The sequence below is a fragment of the Hylobates moloch genome, unplaced genomic scaffold, assembly GCF_009828535.3.
Source record: "Hylobates moloch isolate HMO894 unplaced genomic scaffold, HMol_V3 SCAFFOLD_6, whole genome shotgun sequence".
Taxonomy (NCBI): Eukaryota; Metazoa; Chordata; class Mammalia; order Primates; family Hylobatidae; genus Hylobates; species Hylobates moloch.
This window is the reverse complement of record NW_026652281.1, coordinates 12172422-12192566: the sequence shown is the minus strand read 5'-3', so window position 1 is coordinate 12192566 and position 20145 is coordinate 12172422. Positions and strand designations below refer to the sequence as shown.

The 20145-nt window shown below is 41.6% G+C and overlaps 1 protein-coding gene across 1 annotated transcript; it reads left to right on the top strand.

Moving 5' to 3' along the window:
- Positions 1 to 2717: 2717 nt before the first annotated feature.
- On the top strand, positions 2718 to 12256 carry CLEC3A (C-type lectin domain family 3 member A). The gene is made up of 3 exons (XM_032155890.3): positions 2718 to 2913; positions 8253 to 8336; positions 10604 to 12256. The coding sequence occupies exons 1-3, from the start codon at positions 2799 to 2801 to the stop codon at positions 10996 to 10998; spliced, it is 594 nt and encodes a 197-aa protein (XP_032011781.1). The 5' UTR covers positions 2718 to 2798; the 3' UTR covers positions 10999 to 12256.
- The last annotated feature ends 7889 nt before the right edge of the window (positions 12257 to 20145 follow it).

Sequence of the window (20145 nt, the reverse complement as noted above, 5' to 3'; positions counted from 1 at the left end):
CTAAGATTATAGGCACAAGCCACCACACCTGGCCCATAACTTGAAAAATTTTTTTAAGGATTTAGGAAGATGGCACAAAAAATTTTTGATGAATTGTAAGATCAGTTGTAAATCATTGATCTTTTCCCCTTTTCAAACCAAAGCACATTTTCACAGCCCAGGTCTTCTGGAGTTAATCAAAACTAGATTGTAATTTCTACTCAGTTCCTTGAGATCTTAGTGAAGTTAGACAAAAACCACTTAACTTTTGAGGCTCAATCACCTTTAAAATGGAGATAATATTGGCCAGGCACGGTGGCTTACACCTGTAATCCCAGCATTTTGAGAGGCCAAGGCAGGCGGATCACAAGGTCAGGAGATCGAGACCATCCTGGCTAACATGGTGAAACCCCGTCTCTACTAAAAATACCAAAAAAACTAGCTGGGCATCGTGGTGGGTGCCTGTAGTCCCAGCTATTCGGGAGGCTGAGGCAGGAGAATGGCGTGAACCCGGGAGATGGAGCTTGCAGTGAGCCGAGATTGGGCCACCGCACTCCAGCCCGGGCAACAGAGCAAGACTCTGCCTCAAAAAAAAAAAAAAAAAATGGTGATAATATTATTACTTATCCCACAGGCTTGCTGTGAAGACTAAAAACATGACATTCCATATACTGTATGTACCGTTGTAATTAATGGTAAGGATCTTATTATTAAATACTGGACATTGCGCTAAGTGCTTCACAGCCATTATCTCATTTAATCTTTCCAACAGCCCTGTAAAATAAGCATTCCTAGCCCCCATTGTTAAGATGAGAGAAGCCTTATATAGGTTTACTGACTTGCCTGAGATCACACAGCTAAGTGGCAGGATATGAACCGAGCTCACCCTGTCTTCACGATGTTCTCAAATGGCCATGCATTAACTGCCCATGTTAGTACAAACAGTCAACACCGGAGGTTAAATCTTTAATTGTGCAGTTACTTTGCTGAATCATGTCGGACTTTCCTACATCAGTGGTCTTACCATGGTGTTACTATATTGGTAGGTTACAGAATGGCTTTAACTTGGAGGAAATGAAGATGAAACAGACAGTGGTTTTTCTCACAAGATTCAGAAGGAAGCACTCATTCCTTGATTCTTTCTGTATTGTCTCAAAGAAAAAACAAAGACAAAATGAGCTTGGTCCTTCAGACCTTCCAAATCTGCAACCACTGCCCTCCATCTGCACCTGGTCAGCCAAATAACCATGTGGAATACAGGGAGGCCTTTCCCTGGGTCTAAATTCCTCCCTCTTGGCTATTCCTGCAATGCAAGTGCATTGCTTTTGATGCAAAAGCCTATCAGGTCCCCAAAACTTGCCCTTAAAGGTAGGAATAATTGAGTTTCTCATTAAAGTAATTTTATCTTATTTTTATTTTTTATTTGAGAAGGAGTTTGGCTCTGTCGCCCAGGCTGGAGTGTTGTGACAAAATCCCGGATCATTGCAACTTCTGCCTTCTGAGTTCAAGTGATTCTCCTGCCTCAATCTCCAGGGCGGCTGGGACTACAGACTCCTGCCACCATGCCCAACTAATTTTTTTGCGTTTTTTAGTAGAGACGAGGTTTCACCATGTTGGCCAGGCTGGTCTCAAACTCTTGACCTCAAATGATCCACCCACCTCAGCGACCCAAAGTTCTCGGATTACAGGCATGAGCCACCACGCCCGGCAAGTCTCTCACTAGGTTTCTCTGTTATTGCATCATGTACTTGAAAGTGTTGTTTAATGTGTTCAAGGAAAAATGATTGGTGAGGACCTGAAAAAATAGCTACTCATCTATTACATTAATTCTTATTCTAATGGAAATAGCTCACTTTTTAAAATTTTCTTTTCACTCTAGAAGTTCTCTAGTATGATGGTAGTGAAGGAAATACAAGAAAGTAATTTGCCTAGGCTGAAGTGCAGTGATCTCCAACTCCTGGACTCTGGTGATTCTCACACCTCAACCTCCCTGGTAGCTGGCACTACAAGTGTGTGCCACCATGCCTGACGAATTTGTTTTATTTTTTGTAGAGACAGTGTTTCGCCATGTTGTCCAGGCTGGTCTCGAACTCCTGACCTCAAGGGATCCACCCACTTCAGCCTCCCACTGGGACTACAGGCATGAGCCACCACACCCGGCCCCAAGAAAGTAATTCTTCATGAGTCCACAAAATCCTAATGGAGGAAAGCTGTATATTTTATCACCGAGTATCTCTTTCCGTAATCTCCATAAATCCCACTGAGAAAACTACTTCCAAGTTACACTTGAGCTGTGCGGATACGTGAGTGTGAGTAGACACGCTGGCTTAAATGAATGGTGCTGTGGCATCACACACACAAACACGCACAGTAACTTTCCCTTTTCTGCAATTTTTTTTTTTTTTTTTGCCCTGAAAACTAAATTGAATCCATTTTCCAGAACATTTAGTGAATTTCAGAGTTCCAATACAAAGAATTTTTCAACAAAGACCCCAAGCTTCTCAGAGTTTAAATTTAAAAAAAGAAAGCAGGCAAAACCTGTAGTTAACTTTGACACACTCCAAAAAGGCAAATCACTAGGAAATGCAGCAGAAATTAAATAAATAGCCTAACATGAGGCACAAAAACAAGAGGAGACTTATGGTGTGGCCAGCAGAGGCATTCAACCATTTCGTCAGCAGGATTCCAGCCAACCTCCGAAGCTCACTTTTATAAGCCCGCCCCAGGCATCCCAGAGCAAGATGTAGCTGTGTAGTCTACTTCTCCATAGCTGCTTTAGGGGGGCTGGCAACGTGGCTCAGCAGGCTTGCCCCAGAGCCATGGCAAAGAATGGACTTGTAATTTGCATCCTGGTGATCACCTTACTCCTGGACCAGACCACCAGCCACACGTCCAGATTAAAAGCCAGGAAGCACAGCAAACGTCGAGTGAGAGGTAATGGGGCTTCTCAGTCAAGCAAAATTCTAGGCTTACACAGTGTGGGGACGTGCTGGACAATGTTAATTTCCAAACTCCTCCAGGAGACTGTCTTTGGTGATGGCACCATGTCATCATCCCTATATGGCATTTCAGGGGATTAAGTGAACTTTTAATTCTCTGGGATACTTTATTTTAAAGTAACAAGGCTGCTGGGTTTAAAAAAAAAAAAAAAAAAAAACCAGGGAAAAAATTTGATAAGAATTCTGTGTTGTATATTTTTTGTTAGGTGGGCTTAAATAGAATGTGCTTCAGAGGAAGCTCACCTGGCTATCTGAACATCTGGTGTTATTAATATGGGGCAAGAGGAATGTATTAACAGAGCACACTGTTTCACTAGTAGATATTGACTAACTCAATTCAGTTATATTTTAAGATAACTATAATCTTATTTAATGCGTAGCAGAGGATAGAGCTTTTGGTAATTGTGACTTCCTGTTTTGTCATTAGTTATCATTAGCTGTATTTCCATATCCTTGGCAGCATAAGGACAACCTATACCATATATTTAAACTTTTTCATGTCAGAGACGTTGAATCTCTCCAACTTAAAAAAGTCAATATGCAAAGTCATCTAGTATTTGAAGGCATTGTGATGCAAAATTGAATCTCGCCGCAACCTCAAATTTTGAGTGACTTGAATTGGGTTAACAGGTTAAAGAAATTGAAAAGAGCAATGATGATAGCGAGGAGTTTGCAATATGTTGAAATCTAAGCAAAAGAAAAAAAAACATGACACAGGGTCACGTTTTATCACATCCTCTGCATCATTTTCATTTCAGGATATTTCAGATTATGACTTTATTTCCTTATTTTCACTTCATTAGTAACAACACACACACAAATTTCAACAAGGTTAAAGTCTATTTGACATGACAGATGGCTGGGGGGTAAAAAGGGGTCTTCTGCTTTAATGATTATAAAGTACCATTTTTCAGGGACATTTATTTACAAAATTAAGGTCTGGTGCAAGGTTTTTTTTTTTTTGTGAGACAGTCTCGCTCTGTCGCCCAGGCTGGAGGGCAGTGGCACAATAATCTTGGCTCACTGCAATCTCCACCTCCCGGGTTCATGCCATTCTCCTGCCTCAGCCTCCCAAGTAGCTGGGACTACAGGTGCCCGCCACCATGCTCGGCTAATTTTTTGTATTTTTAGGAGAGACGAGGTTTCACTCTGTTAGCCAGGATGATCTCAATCTCCTCGTGATTCGTCAGCCTCGACCTCCCAAAGTGCTGGGACTACAGGCGTGAGCCACCGCACCCAGCTAGTGCAAGGTTTCTTAAGTGGAATCTTTTTTCCTTACGAAATACTGTACTTCTTTCAGTGAAAGATTAAAATATTTCTCATGAGTAGATGGAACATATTGCTAAAGATGATATCAAAAGGAGGGGGGAGAGAGAAGATACTGGGAGATGTGGCACATTTCTGTAGCCAGCGTTTCTTCACCCCTGGATGGAGTGGCACTCCTCGTGAGAGTGGTGATCACCCAGTAGGAGTGTGTGAAGAGGGTCTGAACGTGACTGCGTGTGCATGTGGGTGCTGTGTGGGTGTTTCTGAAGTAATTGCAGCTTAGGTCACATCCAGGTTATCCAGGGGCCTCCCTCCCCTTCCTCCTTCCACTCTCTTCTCTCTCCCCACCTTCTTTCCCACTTCTTTACCCCCTTCTTCCCCACTCGCTCCCTCATAACCACATGTGCATGCAAATGTTTAAAAAAAAAAAAAACTGACTGGGTATACACCTCTTAAACGTCATTCCCCCAATATAGTTTTTGCTACTTTTTCCATTAGGTCCAAGAAAGTAGATTCTACAGTAGGTGAAGCAATAAACCTAAACCGGTCAAGCGATTATATCCCTACCCATCCATATACTTTTAAAACAGTTTAAGTACCTTGAAATATAATAATACCAGTGTTTACGAGATGAAAAGTGAAAGCCATCTTCTCTCTCCCAATCCTCACCACAAAATTATCCACTATTAACTATCAGGTAATACTATTGCCAGAAGTTTTGTGCTTTGTTTTTTGTAGGGTTGTTTGTTTTGAGACAGAGTCTCACTCTGTCACCCAGGCTGGAGTGCAGTGGTGTGATCTCGGCTCACTGCAACCTCTACCCACCAGGTTCAAACAATTCTAGTGCCTCAGCCTCTCAAGTAGCTGGGACTACAGGTGCTCGCCAACCATGCCCAGGTGATATTTGTACACACATATTTTTTAGTATAGATGGGGTTTCACCATGTTGGCCAGGCTAGAATCAAACTCCTGACCTCAGGTGATGGGATTGCAAGCGTGAGCCACCACAGCCGGCCTATTCCCAGAGTTTTTAAACGCACAATTAAAATACGTATTTTTAACAAAATAAGAATTGGCCATGTAGAATGTTTGGCTAGGCAAATAAATTTATTTCATCTATTAAACCTTGGATAGTTACCAGTGTAAGCAATACTTTATTCATTTTAACAGCTGCATAATATTCCACTGTTTGGATGGGTCATCACTTAATCTGATCTCTCCCAATACATCTCTTTTTGATTCAATAGCCCCAAGTAACTGCTTTGCACACATATTGCTCCCCATGTTAGGATGTTATGAGACATTTCCAGAAGTAAAATTGCAGGTTAATTATACTTTCTAATTGTCCCTCCAAATGATAACACCAATCCATCTTCTGTGTATGGGAGTGCCCATTCCCATATACTTTGACAACCCAACATCATATAATGGTTTTACTGGCCATGTCTTCTGGGAAGGATTTTTGTGTTTCTACACTATGTCTACCTCTGGAGAGCAACAATAAAATGAAAGGGAGCCTTCTGAGACACTCAAAACAGCAATTGAATAATTTAGCTTCAAACACAAGATCTCTCTGGTACTTGCTTCATAGGTCTCAATTTATGTGTTGCATTCATGAATAAAATATGACTTTCACAGCTCAGTAGTTGTTCTACATATTCCCTTTGTTTGTTGTACACAAAAGACATCTACATCAGGTACAAAGGATGGAAGCTACAGCCCAGTCCCTGGATAATGAATTTCATAACCATCTCCCAGGAGCCTAATATCAATTCATGTGTCTTCATGTTAATTACAGTGTTTACAAACTCCCAGTGGAGACCACTCATTTAAAGAGAATGGAGCAGGAAGCTCAGAGGGATGGGGGATGACATTTTTAGAGGTGACAGCTTATACCTTGGAAGCAAGTCTTCAGTAGTCTTTGCAAGCTCGGCCCCCACCAGCTGATGAATTTGCATTCTGAACACACCCTTACATTTTTTCTGGATTAAATGGTCACGTAGATAAAAATCTTTGGATTATAGTAGTTCTGAGCTGAGCTGTGGGGTGCTTTGAGAACTGATGTGTAGCATTAAGTAAAACAGAGGCAGGGGCCACCCCTGGATATTCCAGAAGACAGCTTCCTAACCCAAAAGAGGAAACATCTGGCTTATGAAGCACATGTTTAAGGGGACAGTGAATTAGCACATGTGAATTTTAGACTGTCCTGAAAAATCCAATACAGAACATAAACTTCCTCCATGGCATCCTCACAAAGCAGCAGCTGGGGACAGTTCATACCAAGCTTTAAATATCTTCTCTGTCTGGGGCCATGTGCTCAGGACCAAGAAGGTAGAGGCAATCGCTGCGCAGAAGCAGGTAAGAGGGCTGAAAAGAGAAGAGGCCGGGAGCCGGGCAAATTCAAATCCCAGTTCTGCACTTTACTAGCTGGGTGACCTTCAGCAGGTGAATTCAGCTTTCTGGGACTCTATTTCTTCTGCAGAATGGAGACAATGATAGTGTCTCTCTCAAAACACTACTGAAAGAATTGATCTCTGACACACAGTATGTGGAGGCTTTTAATAATTTTTATTATGATTTGTAATTCCTGCTTTTGAAGACCTCACAAGCTGCCAATCTCTAAGAGAATCCTTATTACACCTGAAATTTCAATTTAGACAAGGTTGCTTGTTTTCTGCCACTTACGTATAGCCAAGATTGGTCAAGGACAGCTATAAAGATCCTTTAGCCTCATCTGGGAACATACAAGACTTAAGTTGCTAATACCTAATATAGATGTATTTCTATATGAGCCTTTAGCACTTAACCCTGCTAGTAGCCACCATACCTGAGGCATGGGTTGAGTAGGAACACTGGGGACAGGGGACTTGGGGACCCAAATCAGTCAGAGTATGAATTCTGCCATGTATCTTTCGAGACACTCTCATTGGACTTGTCCTCATTCTTCAATGGGAATCCAATTTTTCTCCCTTCGTAGCTTTGTTTGATGAGCAAGTGAAAACAATTTTGTATACCATAAAGTGTGTATTCACTAGACTATATTATGAACACCTATTATGTGCCAAGCATCATGTTAAGAATCAGAAGCACCACGAATAATAAGGCAGATGAAATAAAGCAAAATAAACAATAGAAAATATAGAGAATACTCTATAAAATATGGAATAAAATAAAATGTGAACTGAGACCAAAGAATGAAGAAAAATAAGTTTCAAAGAAAGATTAGCAGAAGGGATACTAAATAATAGGATAACCAGGAAAGCCTTCTCAGAAGAGGAGATATTTAAGCTTGCTAAGAATACAGGAAAGCACTGGAGCAAGAGTGATCCTAGCAGAAGGAACACACAGGAAAGATGAGATCGAGCTCATTCTCAGATGACCCTCAAAGTCAACAAGTCTAAAGTCACAGGATGGGACTGGAGAGACAGAAGGAGCCGCACCTCACAGAAGGACCTTCTAGAATTATGATCGCCATGAAGCTCTTAGGAATCTTATTGTCCAAGTTATTTTCTTTTTCTTTTTTTCTTTCCTCCTTTCCTTCTTTCATCGTCTTGTTTGTTTGTTTGGTTTTTTTTCAGACAGAGTTTCACTCCCTCACCAAGGCTGGAGTGCAGAGCCACGATCTCTGCTCACTGCAACCTCTGCCTCTCAAGTTGAAGCAATTCTCATGCCTCACCTTCCCAAATAGCTGGAATTACAGGCACTCAACACCACGGCCAGCTAATTTTTATACTTTCAGTAGAGACAGGGTTTTGCTATGTTGGCCAGGCTGGTCTTGAACACCTGGCCTCAAGTGATCCACCCGCCTTGGCCTCCCAAAGTGCTGGGATTACAGGCGTGAGCCACTTCGCCAATCCCAAGTTATTTTCACTCATTATTTTTTGTATACACTAGGCTGAGGTTCACCAAAACCACTATTGCCTCGGGTCCTACATTACAAAGCTTGATTTTATTTTAATCATATGCTTTTCATCCACCTACCCCATCCCACCCTAAAATTTTCCCCAGACAAGGATGGAGATCTGAAGACACAAATTGAAAAGCTCTGGACAGAAGTCAATGCCTTGAAGGAAATGCAAGCCCTGCAGACAGGTAAGGTGCAGACCTTCTCAGTGCCTTGTCCCAAAGGAGACAGGAAAATTTCTGGGTCAATTTCTGGGGGACGTCTTTTTAAAAGAAACATTTACAAATCAACAATGTGGCCAATAGGCCATTGGGGGTAATTGGGATTATCCCCAATGCTGGGAGATGATTGTTTTAGGAAATCAGCTTCGTTTACAACCCCATTCTCCTATATATGGGTGGTATAGAAATAAAAATAAGTAGTTCAGGAATACATTTGAAAAGTCAGTCCATACTTATTCTCTAAAGAGTAGTGAAACAGATCGAAGCAAGTATGAAATGACTAAAATGATTAGCATTTATTGGATGATAGCTAAGTGCCTATCAGGCCGCCAGGACTCACTCGGGCCACACCCAGCCTAAGATGCTGGAAGGACATGGGTTAGAACCGCAGCTTGCCAATAGGGCAGTGCCAGTGTTCCTCCCCACAGTTATGCAGCCGCATGCGCTACTGCCCAGGAGCTATTCTCCATGGGGTGAGGAAGTGAGCCATGCGGGCAGGTTCGGGAACAGCTCTGGTTTACAAGGCTCATCCCTCAAGGAGCTAATATCCTTTGCAGCAATTTCAAAAGCAGGGTGTTGAGGGTCCTCACAAGAGACCTGCCTCGTTACAAGTTACTGCCTTCAGGGAAGACTGAAGTTATGGCTTTCCATCAAGTATTCGTAACTCCCAGGCTGGATGCCTGTTACCAACCTGGAGTCATTTTTACCACAAGCAATGTTCCCTAGTAACAAGGGTGACACACTCCCTTTATCAGTTTTCCGGGGGAACAGAATTAGAAAGTTAAAAGATGGTCAAATGCTTATGCAGGTGAGTTTTGTTCATCCTTTACCCACGGTCAGGTACTAGAAATTCTTTATAAACACAAATCCATTAATCCTCCAGCAGCTTAAGCTATCATGATCCTGATTTTACAGATGAGGAAAATGAGGCACAAAGAAGGTAAGTAATTTGTTCAAGATATACACAGCTAGTTAAATGTTGGAGATGAGACCTAAACCCAGGCACTATGGGCTCTGAGGCCTGACTCTCCAATGCTATGGCCTAAAACTATCTTTATGCTTGGTTTATCCTGAATAATCTAAACAATATTACCAAGGCTCAGTTATCTGCTTAAGAAAACCACTGTCTCTCCACACGCAAAACTAGAATTTAATTCATTAATTAATTTATTTATTTTTGAGAGAGGGAGTCTTGCACTGTCGCCCGGGCTGGAGTACAATGGTGCAATCTCAGCTCACTGCAACCTCTGCCTCCCAGGTTCACATGATTCTCCTGCTTCAGCCTCCCGAGCAGCTGGGATTATAGGCACACACCACCCCATGCAGCTAATTTTTTGTATTTTTAGTACAGATGCGGTTTCACTATGTTGACCAGACTGGTCTTGAACTCTTGACCTTGTGGTCTGCCCGCCTCTGCCTCCCTAAGTGCTGGGATTATAGGTGTGAGCCACCACGTCCAGCATTTTTTTAAAAATAAATATTAAATAACATCTAATTCCAAAACTCCCAAAGAAATCCAGCACATAAATGGAGCTACACAGAGTACCCAGCATGTATATATCAGAACAGCATGAGGTTTAAGGCCACGTCTTGGGATAGGGCAGACCAGCGTTTGGGTAGCTGTGATCTCACATGCTGCAAAAATTACTTCATTTAAAAAAATGTGGCTGGGCGCCGTGGCTCACGCCTGTAATCCCAGCACTTTGGGAAGCCGAGTCGGGCAGATCATGAGGTCAGGAGATGGAGACCATCCTGGCTAACACGGTGAAACCCCGTCTCTACTAAAAACACAAAAAACTAGCCGGGCGTGGTGGCAAGCGCCTATATAGTCCCAGCTACTCGGGAGGCTGAGGCAGGAGAATGGCGTGAATCGGGAGGCGGAGCTTGCAGTGAGCCGAGATCGCGCCACTGCACTCCAGCCTGGGCGACAGAGCGAGACTCCATCTCAAAAAAAAAAAGGAAAGAAAAATGCTAAGGTGTTACAAGTAACAACTTCTCTAAGCCTAAATATCCTGATATGTAAAAATAGGGCTAATAAAATGCAACTTCACGGTGTTGTCAAGATTATACGACTTTATGTAAAGGTATGTTGTCTGGCACATAGAAAACTGTTATCGTTGTCTGATCATTATCACACTTCATTCCACAAGTACTTATTGCTATTTGCCAGGTCTAGCCCTAGTCATAATATACTCAAAATACATCTTAATATGTTAAATTTCACATCTTCACAGTCTGTCTCCGAGGCACTAAAGTTCACAAGAAATGCTACCTTGCTTCAGAAGGTTTGAAGTATTTCCATGAGGCCAATGAAGACTGCATTTCCAAAGGAGGAATCCTGGTTATCCCCAGGAACTCCGACGAAATCAACGCCCTCCGAGACTATGGGAAAAGGAGCCTGCCAGGTGTCAATGACTTTTGGCTGGGCATCAATGACATGGTCACGGAAGGCAAGTTTGTTGATGTCAATGGAGTCGCTATCTCCTTCCTCAACTGGGACCGTGCACAGCCTAACGGTGGCAAGCGGGAAAACTGTGTCCTGTTCTCCCAATCAGCTCAGGGCAAGTGGAGTGACGAGGCCTGTCGCAGCAGCAAGAGGTACATATGCGAGTTCAGCATCCCTCAATAGGCCTTTCTGCAATGTGTCCTCCAAGCAAGATTCATCATAACTTATAGGTTGATGATCTCTAAGAACAAGTAAAAATTGTAATTTTTACTTACCAAAAAATTGCAACACAAGATCAACGTCCATAGCAATATGACAGCGTCAGCCAATTTTGCTAACACATTTCTTTGGGATTTTGCCCTTCCTGGGGTATAGGGGATCAGAAATACTGATCCATGTGCACGCAGATAAAATGGCTTCTGCTAAACAGACTAAAATCTTTCTCTCTAGTCTTTCTGACTTGTATAAACCCAGTCTGTTTTCAAAAAATCACAGTAGCAATGCATCTCATCACTCCAGAAAAGCAAGCTTAGGGTACCTGAAAGATTTTCCCTTGGAAGTTTAGCGTATATTTGATTAACAAGAATTCCCTAAATCAGAGACTCTAGGGGCTATATAATCCAAAAACTTTACAGCCTGTTGCTCATTCTGTCCCATGCTGGCAATAATACCTTGTTAGCCCATTACCCTTGTTTTGAATTGCTCCATCTCCTGGTGGGACTTGTATCTTGTCTGCCATATCAGAACCCAAATCCCTGAAGAGGTTCTGATTTTTTTTTTCCTTCATGCCTACCCATTTTCTGGAAGTTTCCAACCGCAATTTGAAAGGAAATGACAAGGTGCATATGTGATCAATTTTCATTCCCACCACTGCATTACAACCTCTAACTTAAATGGGTAACCCTAAGGCAGATCAAAGAAGCAGATTGCATGATAAAGGGAAATAGAAAAAAAGAACCTACATTTATTTTGCTTTAGCATTCTTACTCTCATCTTTTATGAGATTGAGAGTGGACTTAAGTATACAAAAATGTAAAAAAGGAAACGTATTTTTTTTTTTAGCCATCATTATAATATTTAAGTCTATTATGGGCAACCGATCTTTGAAAGCTGAAAACTGAATTTAAAGAATGCTATCTTGGAAAACTGCATACGTCTATGCAATTTTTTATTCTGCCAAGTGCTATTCTGCTTGTTTAACTAGATTGTACAAAATAACTTTGTTGCTTAATATTAAATTACAACGTTTAGACTTGGAGGGAAATGGGCTATTTAGAAGCAAACAATTTTAAACATATTCTGTTCTTCAAAAAAATAGTTTTTAAACATTGAATGTGTTTTGTGAACAATATCCCACTTTCCAAATTTCAACTATACATGCTTGGAATTAAGTTTTAGCTCTTTTCATTGCTCAATAATAAACCCTGAATTCTAATCAATAGAAAATGTGTTCGAGTGTTAATTACAGTTATTCAAACTATGTTGGTTTATATTAAACTTGGCAAAGTTTGAGGGGAATTACCCTGAATTTAATCAAACTGGTGATTCGGATATACTCAGAGAACAATTTTACCTGGCAATGAAGAGGTATGGTCTGGCTAGAGGAGGGAAACTTTTAAAAAATTTTACCTGCAGAGGCTGGGCGCAGCGGCTCACGCCTGTAATCCCAGCTCTTTGGGAAGCTGAGGTGGGTGTATCACTTGAGCTCAAGTGTTCAAGACCAACCTGGGCAACCTGGCAAAACCCTGTCTCTACATAAAGTACCAAAATAAACCAGGTGTGGTAACGCACACCTGTGATCCCAGCTACTCAGGAGACTGAGGTGGGAGGATTTATTGCACTCAGGAAGCTGAGGCTACAATGAGCTCAGATTGTGCCACTACACTCCAGCCAGGATGACAGAGCAAGACCTTGTCTCAAAACAACAAAAAATGTAGCTGCAATTATATCTGGTTGACCTTGGCCAACTCCCTACTTCCAACATAACCACAGTCTTCCTAAAGATAATGACCATAATGAAATGGGTGGACACCGGTGAGTAAGTACATTCTCTTCACATTTCAGGTACTATGCTAGATCTTATATAATTCTCATTTATCTTGAGAACAACCCTGAGAATTCAACCCTGAGAATTAGGCTCTAGAATCATTTCATATTACAGAAGAAGGAAAATAAGAGAGATAAGTTGCCCTAAATCACATGCCAAGACATAGTGGAACTGTCACTGGAACTTAACAAGCTGACTCAGATCTGTATCCTTAGTAACCATGGGGAGCAATAAAAGGTAAAGCTCATTCAGAAAAGCAATGGGAGTGGTTCTAATCCAGCATCTTGATTTCCTTAGGTGAAGTAACAATTTGGACTAACAGTTGACCTTGAGAAGCATTCAGTCTGAGGCCACTTCACAGAAGGTGTTTTTCCTTCCCCCTTTGCAGGGGCCCAAATAAAGACAAAGACAACCACTGTTACTGAGCATGGTGGTTCAAGCCCCTAATCCCAACGACATCAGAGACTGAGGCAGGAGGATCACTTGAGGCCAGGAGTTCAAGACCAGCCTGGGCAACACAGCAAGACATGGTCTCTAAAAAAAAATTTTAAAACTAGCCAGGTGTGAGGGCACATGACTGGAGTCCCAGCTACTTGGGAGGCTGAGGCAGCAGGATTGCTTGAGCCCAGGAGTTCGAGGCTACAAGGAGCCATGATTGTATGACTTGACTCCAGCCTGGGCAACAGACAGAGTGAGACCCTATTTATTAGAAAAAAAAAAAAGAAAAAGAAAAAGAGACAACATTTGAAGATGATTCATTAAATAAGGGAATCCTTCCCAAAGTGCCTCAACAAGACCAAGCGAGTAAGTTAATGCAAAGGAATAGATGAAGGTTAGTGACATCAAGATGAGGGTTAGTGAATATCAAGATCAGTTAGCAAGACAAAGTGCAGATGATGGGAAACAGCAAAACTGGAAGGAATGGATTAAGAGATTACCTGGTTTGTTCCTGGGTCTAACTCATGACCTTGACTGTTACTTAACCAACAAACCAGCTGAAAGTCACACCCACAAGATTCCTAACCTAGACTTCTCTTTGGTCTGCTTTGCCTGTTGGGTAATATCCAGCAAACAAATGGTCTTCAGGGAGGAATAAGAAATCGTTTTTAACTCTCAAGCCAACTTTTTTTTTTTTTTTTTTTTGAGGCAGGGTCTTGCCTCAGCCAGGGTCACCCAGGCTGCAGTGCAATGGCACAAACATGGCTTATTGCAGCCTCAACCTCCTGGGCTCAAAGTAGCAGGGACCACAGGCATGTGCCATCATGCCCAGCTAATTTTTACTTTTGTAGAGACAGGGGTCTTGCTATGTTGCCCAGGCTGGTCTAGAACTCCTGGGCTCAGGCGATCTTCCCGCCTCACCCTTCCAAACCTCTGGGATTACAGGCATAAGCCCATGCTCCCAGCCTCCAGCCAACTCTTATGTCTCCATAAAAAGCTGTCTGGACTACAGGGTAGAGAAGCATCCCGAAGCCTGGTGGAAAGAATGACATAAGCAATTAGCAATGTCTCCCCAACAAGGTCATGGTCAGAGGATGTGAACGTTGTATCATGTAAGTGTCAGGTGATAAAACTTTGACTGTAAGTGACATCTTCGGGAAGATAGGCATTTCCCATCTTCCTGAAGATGTCAGTTACATTCGAAGCCCAAACAGTCTAGGCTTCCCATAAACCTTACCAGGAAGCTGATTCTAATCTTTAGAACAGTGCTTCTCCAACTTTTAAATGCTTGCAGATCACCTGAGGCCCCTGTCAAACCACAGATCCCATGGGGCTGGGCTGATTCCAACAAGCTCCCAGTGGACACCAAGTCTAGACCACAGAACACAGCGTGAGTAGCAAGGTTCTAAAGTTTTAGCTGCTTGTCCAGACACCATCTCTGATTAATTGTAGCAGTTCTGCTGCTTGCTAGCAGAAAAGTCAAGGGTAGATTTACAGTTCTTCTGAGTAAAGAACAATACATAGAGCAATTTTCTACTTATCAAAGATGCTTCCATCCACATCTTTAAGTGAGATAACAAGAACAATCAGTAAGTTAAAGGAAACACCTACAACACACTCAGGCTCAATTAATATTTTGAAGGAGAACTGGCTTATTGAAAGGCTCAATGGCTTCTTTCTCTTTCCCACTTCTCTGGTTGACCTTGGCCAACTCCCTACTCTAACATAACCATAGTCTTCCTAAAGATAATGACCATAATGAAATGGGTAGACACTAGTAGGTAAGTGCATTATCCTCACATTTCAGGTACTGTGCTAGATCTTATATAACTCTTATTTCTGGGCAGCGCTTCTTATCTAAAAATAAAGTTCTATTACCGGAGGCCAAGAATTTGAGGCTGCAGTGCACTATGGTTACACCCATAAATAGCCACTGCACTCTAGCCTGGGCAACATAGTGAGGCCCAATCTCGAAAGACAGTAACAAAATAAAGAAATTAAACAAACAGAAATATAAGATATTTTCTTCTCTCAGATTAGCAAGAACTTCCATAACATCACCAAAAAAGACACATCAAACAAACAAAACCCAAAAAATTTAGTGTTTGGGGCATGCAATAAATAACATCAAATTTTAGCAAGCTCAGTATCTTATTTAATCTGATACAAGAAATTCAAAGGGTATCTACTAACAGTAATAGGTAATATATATAGGGAGAAAGTCAGTCATAGCACTCAATAGAGCAAGACTCCCTACCAGTGTCTGCAAAGACAATGTTAGTACCTCTAATTACACATGGCATTAAGCAGGTTAATTACTATCTGATTTTTTCTAAACTGACACCCACAAAATGGAAAATAGTTTAAATAAAATTCTGCTAAGGAACTATAAATTGAATATACAATAGTCAAAAACATGTGCACACATGCCAGCAAGCAAAGCTGACACTTCTCCTCTCAGTGTGGGTGGTTCAGTGAGGTATCTGCAGCCCACACAGAACCAATCAGATTATTTTCCAGTGGTTGTCACCCGGAAACTGGGAGCAATGAAACCCTTTCCCCTGGACATGTTCAATTAGCACAAAGTAAATTTAGGACTTCTGGCAGAATTCTTTCTTTCTAGATGAGTGCAATGTGCAGAATGAAGCCAAACAAAGATAAGCAGTGATGAGAAATAGGGGGGCAAGTATGGAAGGAGAGGGAAGGGAAAGAAAACAACAGGGAGAAAATGTGCGGGTTCAGATAGTTCTTAGTTGGTCATTTCAATCCCCTAAGGCCCTGGTTCTATTTCTGTACATTCTATGAGCTGCCCCACAATTCCTCCAAACTACAGAACACAATTTCTCCTTTTCATTTGCGCTAGTTTGAGTTGGCACATCAGCCAGGATAGGCTACGTTATGATGCAGTAACAATCTCAAAACCTCACTGGCTTCAAACAGCAAAGGTTCACTGCTGTCCCTCATTTTCATATTCATCATGCATTAAAAAGGGGCTCTTCTCTGCATTGTGCTCACTCTAGGAACCAGCGGATGGAGAAGCAACTATAAAGAACGCTGTCATTCTCTTCAGCAGAGGAAAAAAGTTTTGGAAAGACTCACAGCAGCCATTAAATGATCTGATACAGAAATAGTAAACATTTCCACTCTGAGGGAGACCTGCAAGTGCAATTCAGCCATGTGACCAGGAGGTAGACAGCTCTAATACTTGGTGGTGATCAGCATGTCTCCCACAGTTGGGTTTCTGTCACTTGCAATCAAAATAATTCTAATTAACATAAGCTATGAAGAGAAATGAGACTAGAAAGACCTGTATTCCAATTGAAAGAGAAAATGGGTTCGTGGAGATAAGTAGATAGCAGTAGAAAAGCATCTCATAGTTGGTAAATGGAAGCTGAGTTCAAAGCTTCAAAAGCTGGAAGTCACTTTAACTGATTAACTGTATAAATTGGAATTATTATATGCAACTCTAAAGGCAGGTTCGTAGCATCTGTGATAGCTTTCTAGAAGTGGGACATGCATTTTTAAGTTGGGAGATGGTATGAGCAAATTTTATCTTATTAAAAGCCAATTATTCCAGTTGTCCAATATATTTAATCTACCCAAGTAGAGTGACCATAGATTACATTCCAATTTGCCCTGGAGAGTGCTGATGAATGACAATTGTTTGAAAATTTACAGCACCCTTTTTCACTCTGAAAGTTTCACAGTTTGAGTAATAAATTATACTGTCATCCCAACTATAACTCAGGCTTTGTTTCAGACATTTGATGATCTTGCCTATACCTATATTTTAAAACTCACCTTCCATTCCTTTCATGCAGGAGCCCTACACTTGAGACAAACTATGCTACTCGTGGGAACCTAAATGTACCTTTAATTTACACCAGCAGCACTCTGATCATATTTCTCTTTCCTCTGTCTAGAACTCTTTCTCCTCATTTTGTTTCTGGTGATTTTTTTGTTTTATTTTGTTTTTGAGACGGAGTCTTGCTCTGTCGCCCAGGCTGGAGTGCAGTGGCACGATCTCAGCTCACTGCAAGCTCTGCCTCCCGGGTTCACGCCATTCTCCTGCCTCAGCCTCTCCGAGTAGCTGGGACTACAGGCGCCCGACACCACGCCCAGCTAATTTTTGTTTGTATTTTTAGTAGAGACGGGGTTTCACCGTGGTCTCGATCTCCTGACCTCGTGATCCGCCCGCCTCGGCCTCCCAAAGTGCTGGGATTACAAGCGTGAGCCACCGCGCCCGGCCTCTGGTGACTTTTTTCTCTTTATTTTATATTCACCACAATGGTGACCTTTTCTGCCCTCTTGCAAGACATATTTCTTCCTCTGTGCATTCATAATACCTTATATAACTCACAGCCCTTATTGCATTTGTCTAACAATGGACAAGTATTATCATATTATCCTCCCCTACTTCAAACCTTTCAATGGCTTTCCAAGTTTCTTAAAAACAAAACTTTAACATGGCCTGGAAACTCTACAAGGTCTTGCCCTTCATCCCTCTCCATTCTCTCTTCCCTCTACCTTTGTACTGCCACTCTTTGTGGGCACCAATCTCCTCCTGTCACAAATATTTGCATAGAAACTCTTCCTTCGTCTAGTTAAACCTTGCTCATTCTTCAAACTTTAGCTAATCAAGACTTCAGGGAAACTTTCTCTGGACTCCCTTAACGGCACTTAAGAATGTGCTTGGCTGCAAGTAAGTAAGATATGACTAACAGTGGATTAAGCAAATAGGAATTTTTATTATTACATAACAAGAAGTCTGCAAGTGAGCAATTGCAGCATTCTTTGTTTCAGAAAATCAATAAGGCCAGGATTGATGTTTCTGCTATTCTGTTGGCCTTTTCTCATAATCGTAAGTTGTCTGCTGCAACTCCAGACATCACATCCACATTCAAGGTACAAAGACAAGTAGAATAGCATCACCAGCCTGGTTTGCCCCTCTTTTGACCAACATCCTCCAGCAGACTGCAGTTTGTTTTGTTGGTCGCAACTCTGCTATATGGACGCCCTGAACCATGAAAGGCTGGAAAAGGAGATATTGTTGTACATTTTGTCACCCCAAACAAGATTAGGGTTAATAAGAATAGAAAGTTTTTAAGTAACAGGCTCTTCCAGAATCAAATCCCCTTGTAAACTCCCATAGCACCAATACCTCCTGCCTGTTTCAATTTTTCAGATGTGATGTTACATTTATATTTATTTCTCTTATTAGACTATAAGCTCCAACAGCTCAGAACTAGAAAAATTGTTTTTTGATTATATTTCCAGAGAAATATGACGTTTGGTAGAGGCTCAATATGTAAATGCTGATGGAATAAATGAGTTAATGCACTAACATATTTCCTCTTTTCAAGGGTTAAGTGCAAGCACTATTCTCTATGCCCCAGATTCCAAGCATTATGTTAAGTCTCATTAAATCAATGAATTAAATAATTTGATCAAGTTATTTTATCAGAGAACACAAAGCTTTAAAAGAAACTTCTGTTTTCAGTCAAAACAAATTATTTACCTCCGTACCTAAATACTTTCCATTCTTCTGAAGTTTGGTTTATTAAAAACAATAACAAGAACCAAAAACTGCATCAAAACTGTACCCAGAGGAGCCAAAAGCTAGTGTATTATCATGGGATACGTTACTGGTGATGAATGGCTAACAAATGCAGGACTCAACAGCCAACAGCTAAACTGACATGGGAAGATCAAAGCCTCTGTAAACTGAGAGCTTTCTGGGCTCTAGTCCCTGGACTGAAGGAAATAAAGCAAAACATCTTCACGAAAAAGATTTTACACATTACTGCCTCTAACTTGGTATCATTTGGCTACTCTGTTCAGATTAAAAAAAGAAAAAAAAATCAATGAAGTACTTGGATGAGACTTCAATAGAACACTCAACAGAATATTTTTAAAGCTTTGATTTTCAAAACTGTTATAAACAAAAGCAGTTGCTCTAATCACAATAATTGGACTCTGAACAAGCTATGGCACACATTCAGCAACCAATTCAATGGGTTAAAGAACCAAACTAGGGATCTCAAATACATGGCACCTGGGCCCCTGTCTTTGTGTGTTTGTGCTGCAGTAACAGAATAGCAGACACTGTGTAAATTATAAAGTGCAGAAATGTATCAGCTCACATTTCTGGAGGCTGGGGAGTTCAAGATCAAGGAGCTGGTATCTGGAAAGGGTCTTATTGTATCATCATCCCATGGGGGGAAGGCAGAAGCACAAGAAAGTGCATGTGTGAGAGAGAGAGAAGGGAGCTGAACTCACCCTTTTGTAATGGCACTAATCGCATTCATGAGGGCAGAGCTCTCATGGCCTAATCACCTCTTACAGTTCCCACCTTCCGTACTGTTACAATGGAAACCAAATTTCAACAAGTGTTTTAGAGGGAACTAACCAACTGTAGCAACCCCAATTTCCCCCTCCGTTGTCCACAGCAGACATCCTGAATTCATCATACAGTCCTTGTCAGGGGTGGAATTCCAGCAGCCAACACTTGGTCATCAGGATTGGCATAGGAGAACACATTCATAACCCCTTGGCGTTATACACACCCTGAAAATCTTTCCCACCAATTCAAGGTCACCAGTTCCCTAACTCTGACACACCATGGACGCTCATTCAAAGGATGAGATGATTTAGGAATTACAGCAAACCTTCCCCATCTATTCGTTGTCATTCCTCTCCACGCTTCTCACATGTTCATCCTCAGTTTGACAGTTTGGTACACCTAGAAAAAAGGCCAGACACCCTAACCCTGGCATTCAAGGCTGTCCACAATCTGGTCTTAGACTATCCCTCTAGCCTTATTTCTCACTGCAGTCTTTCACTTA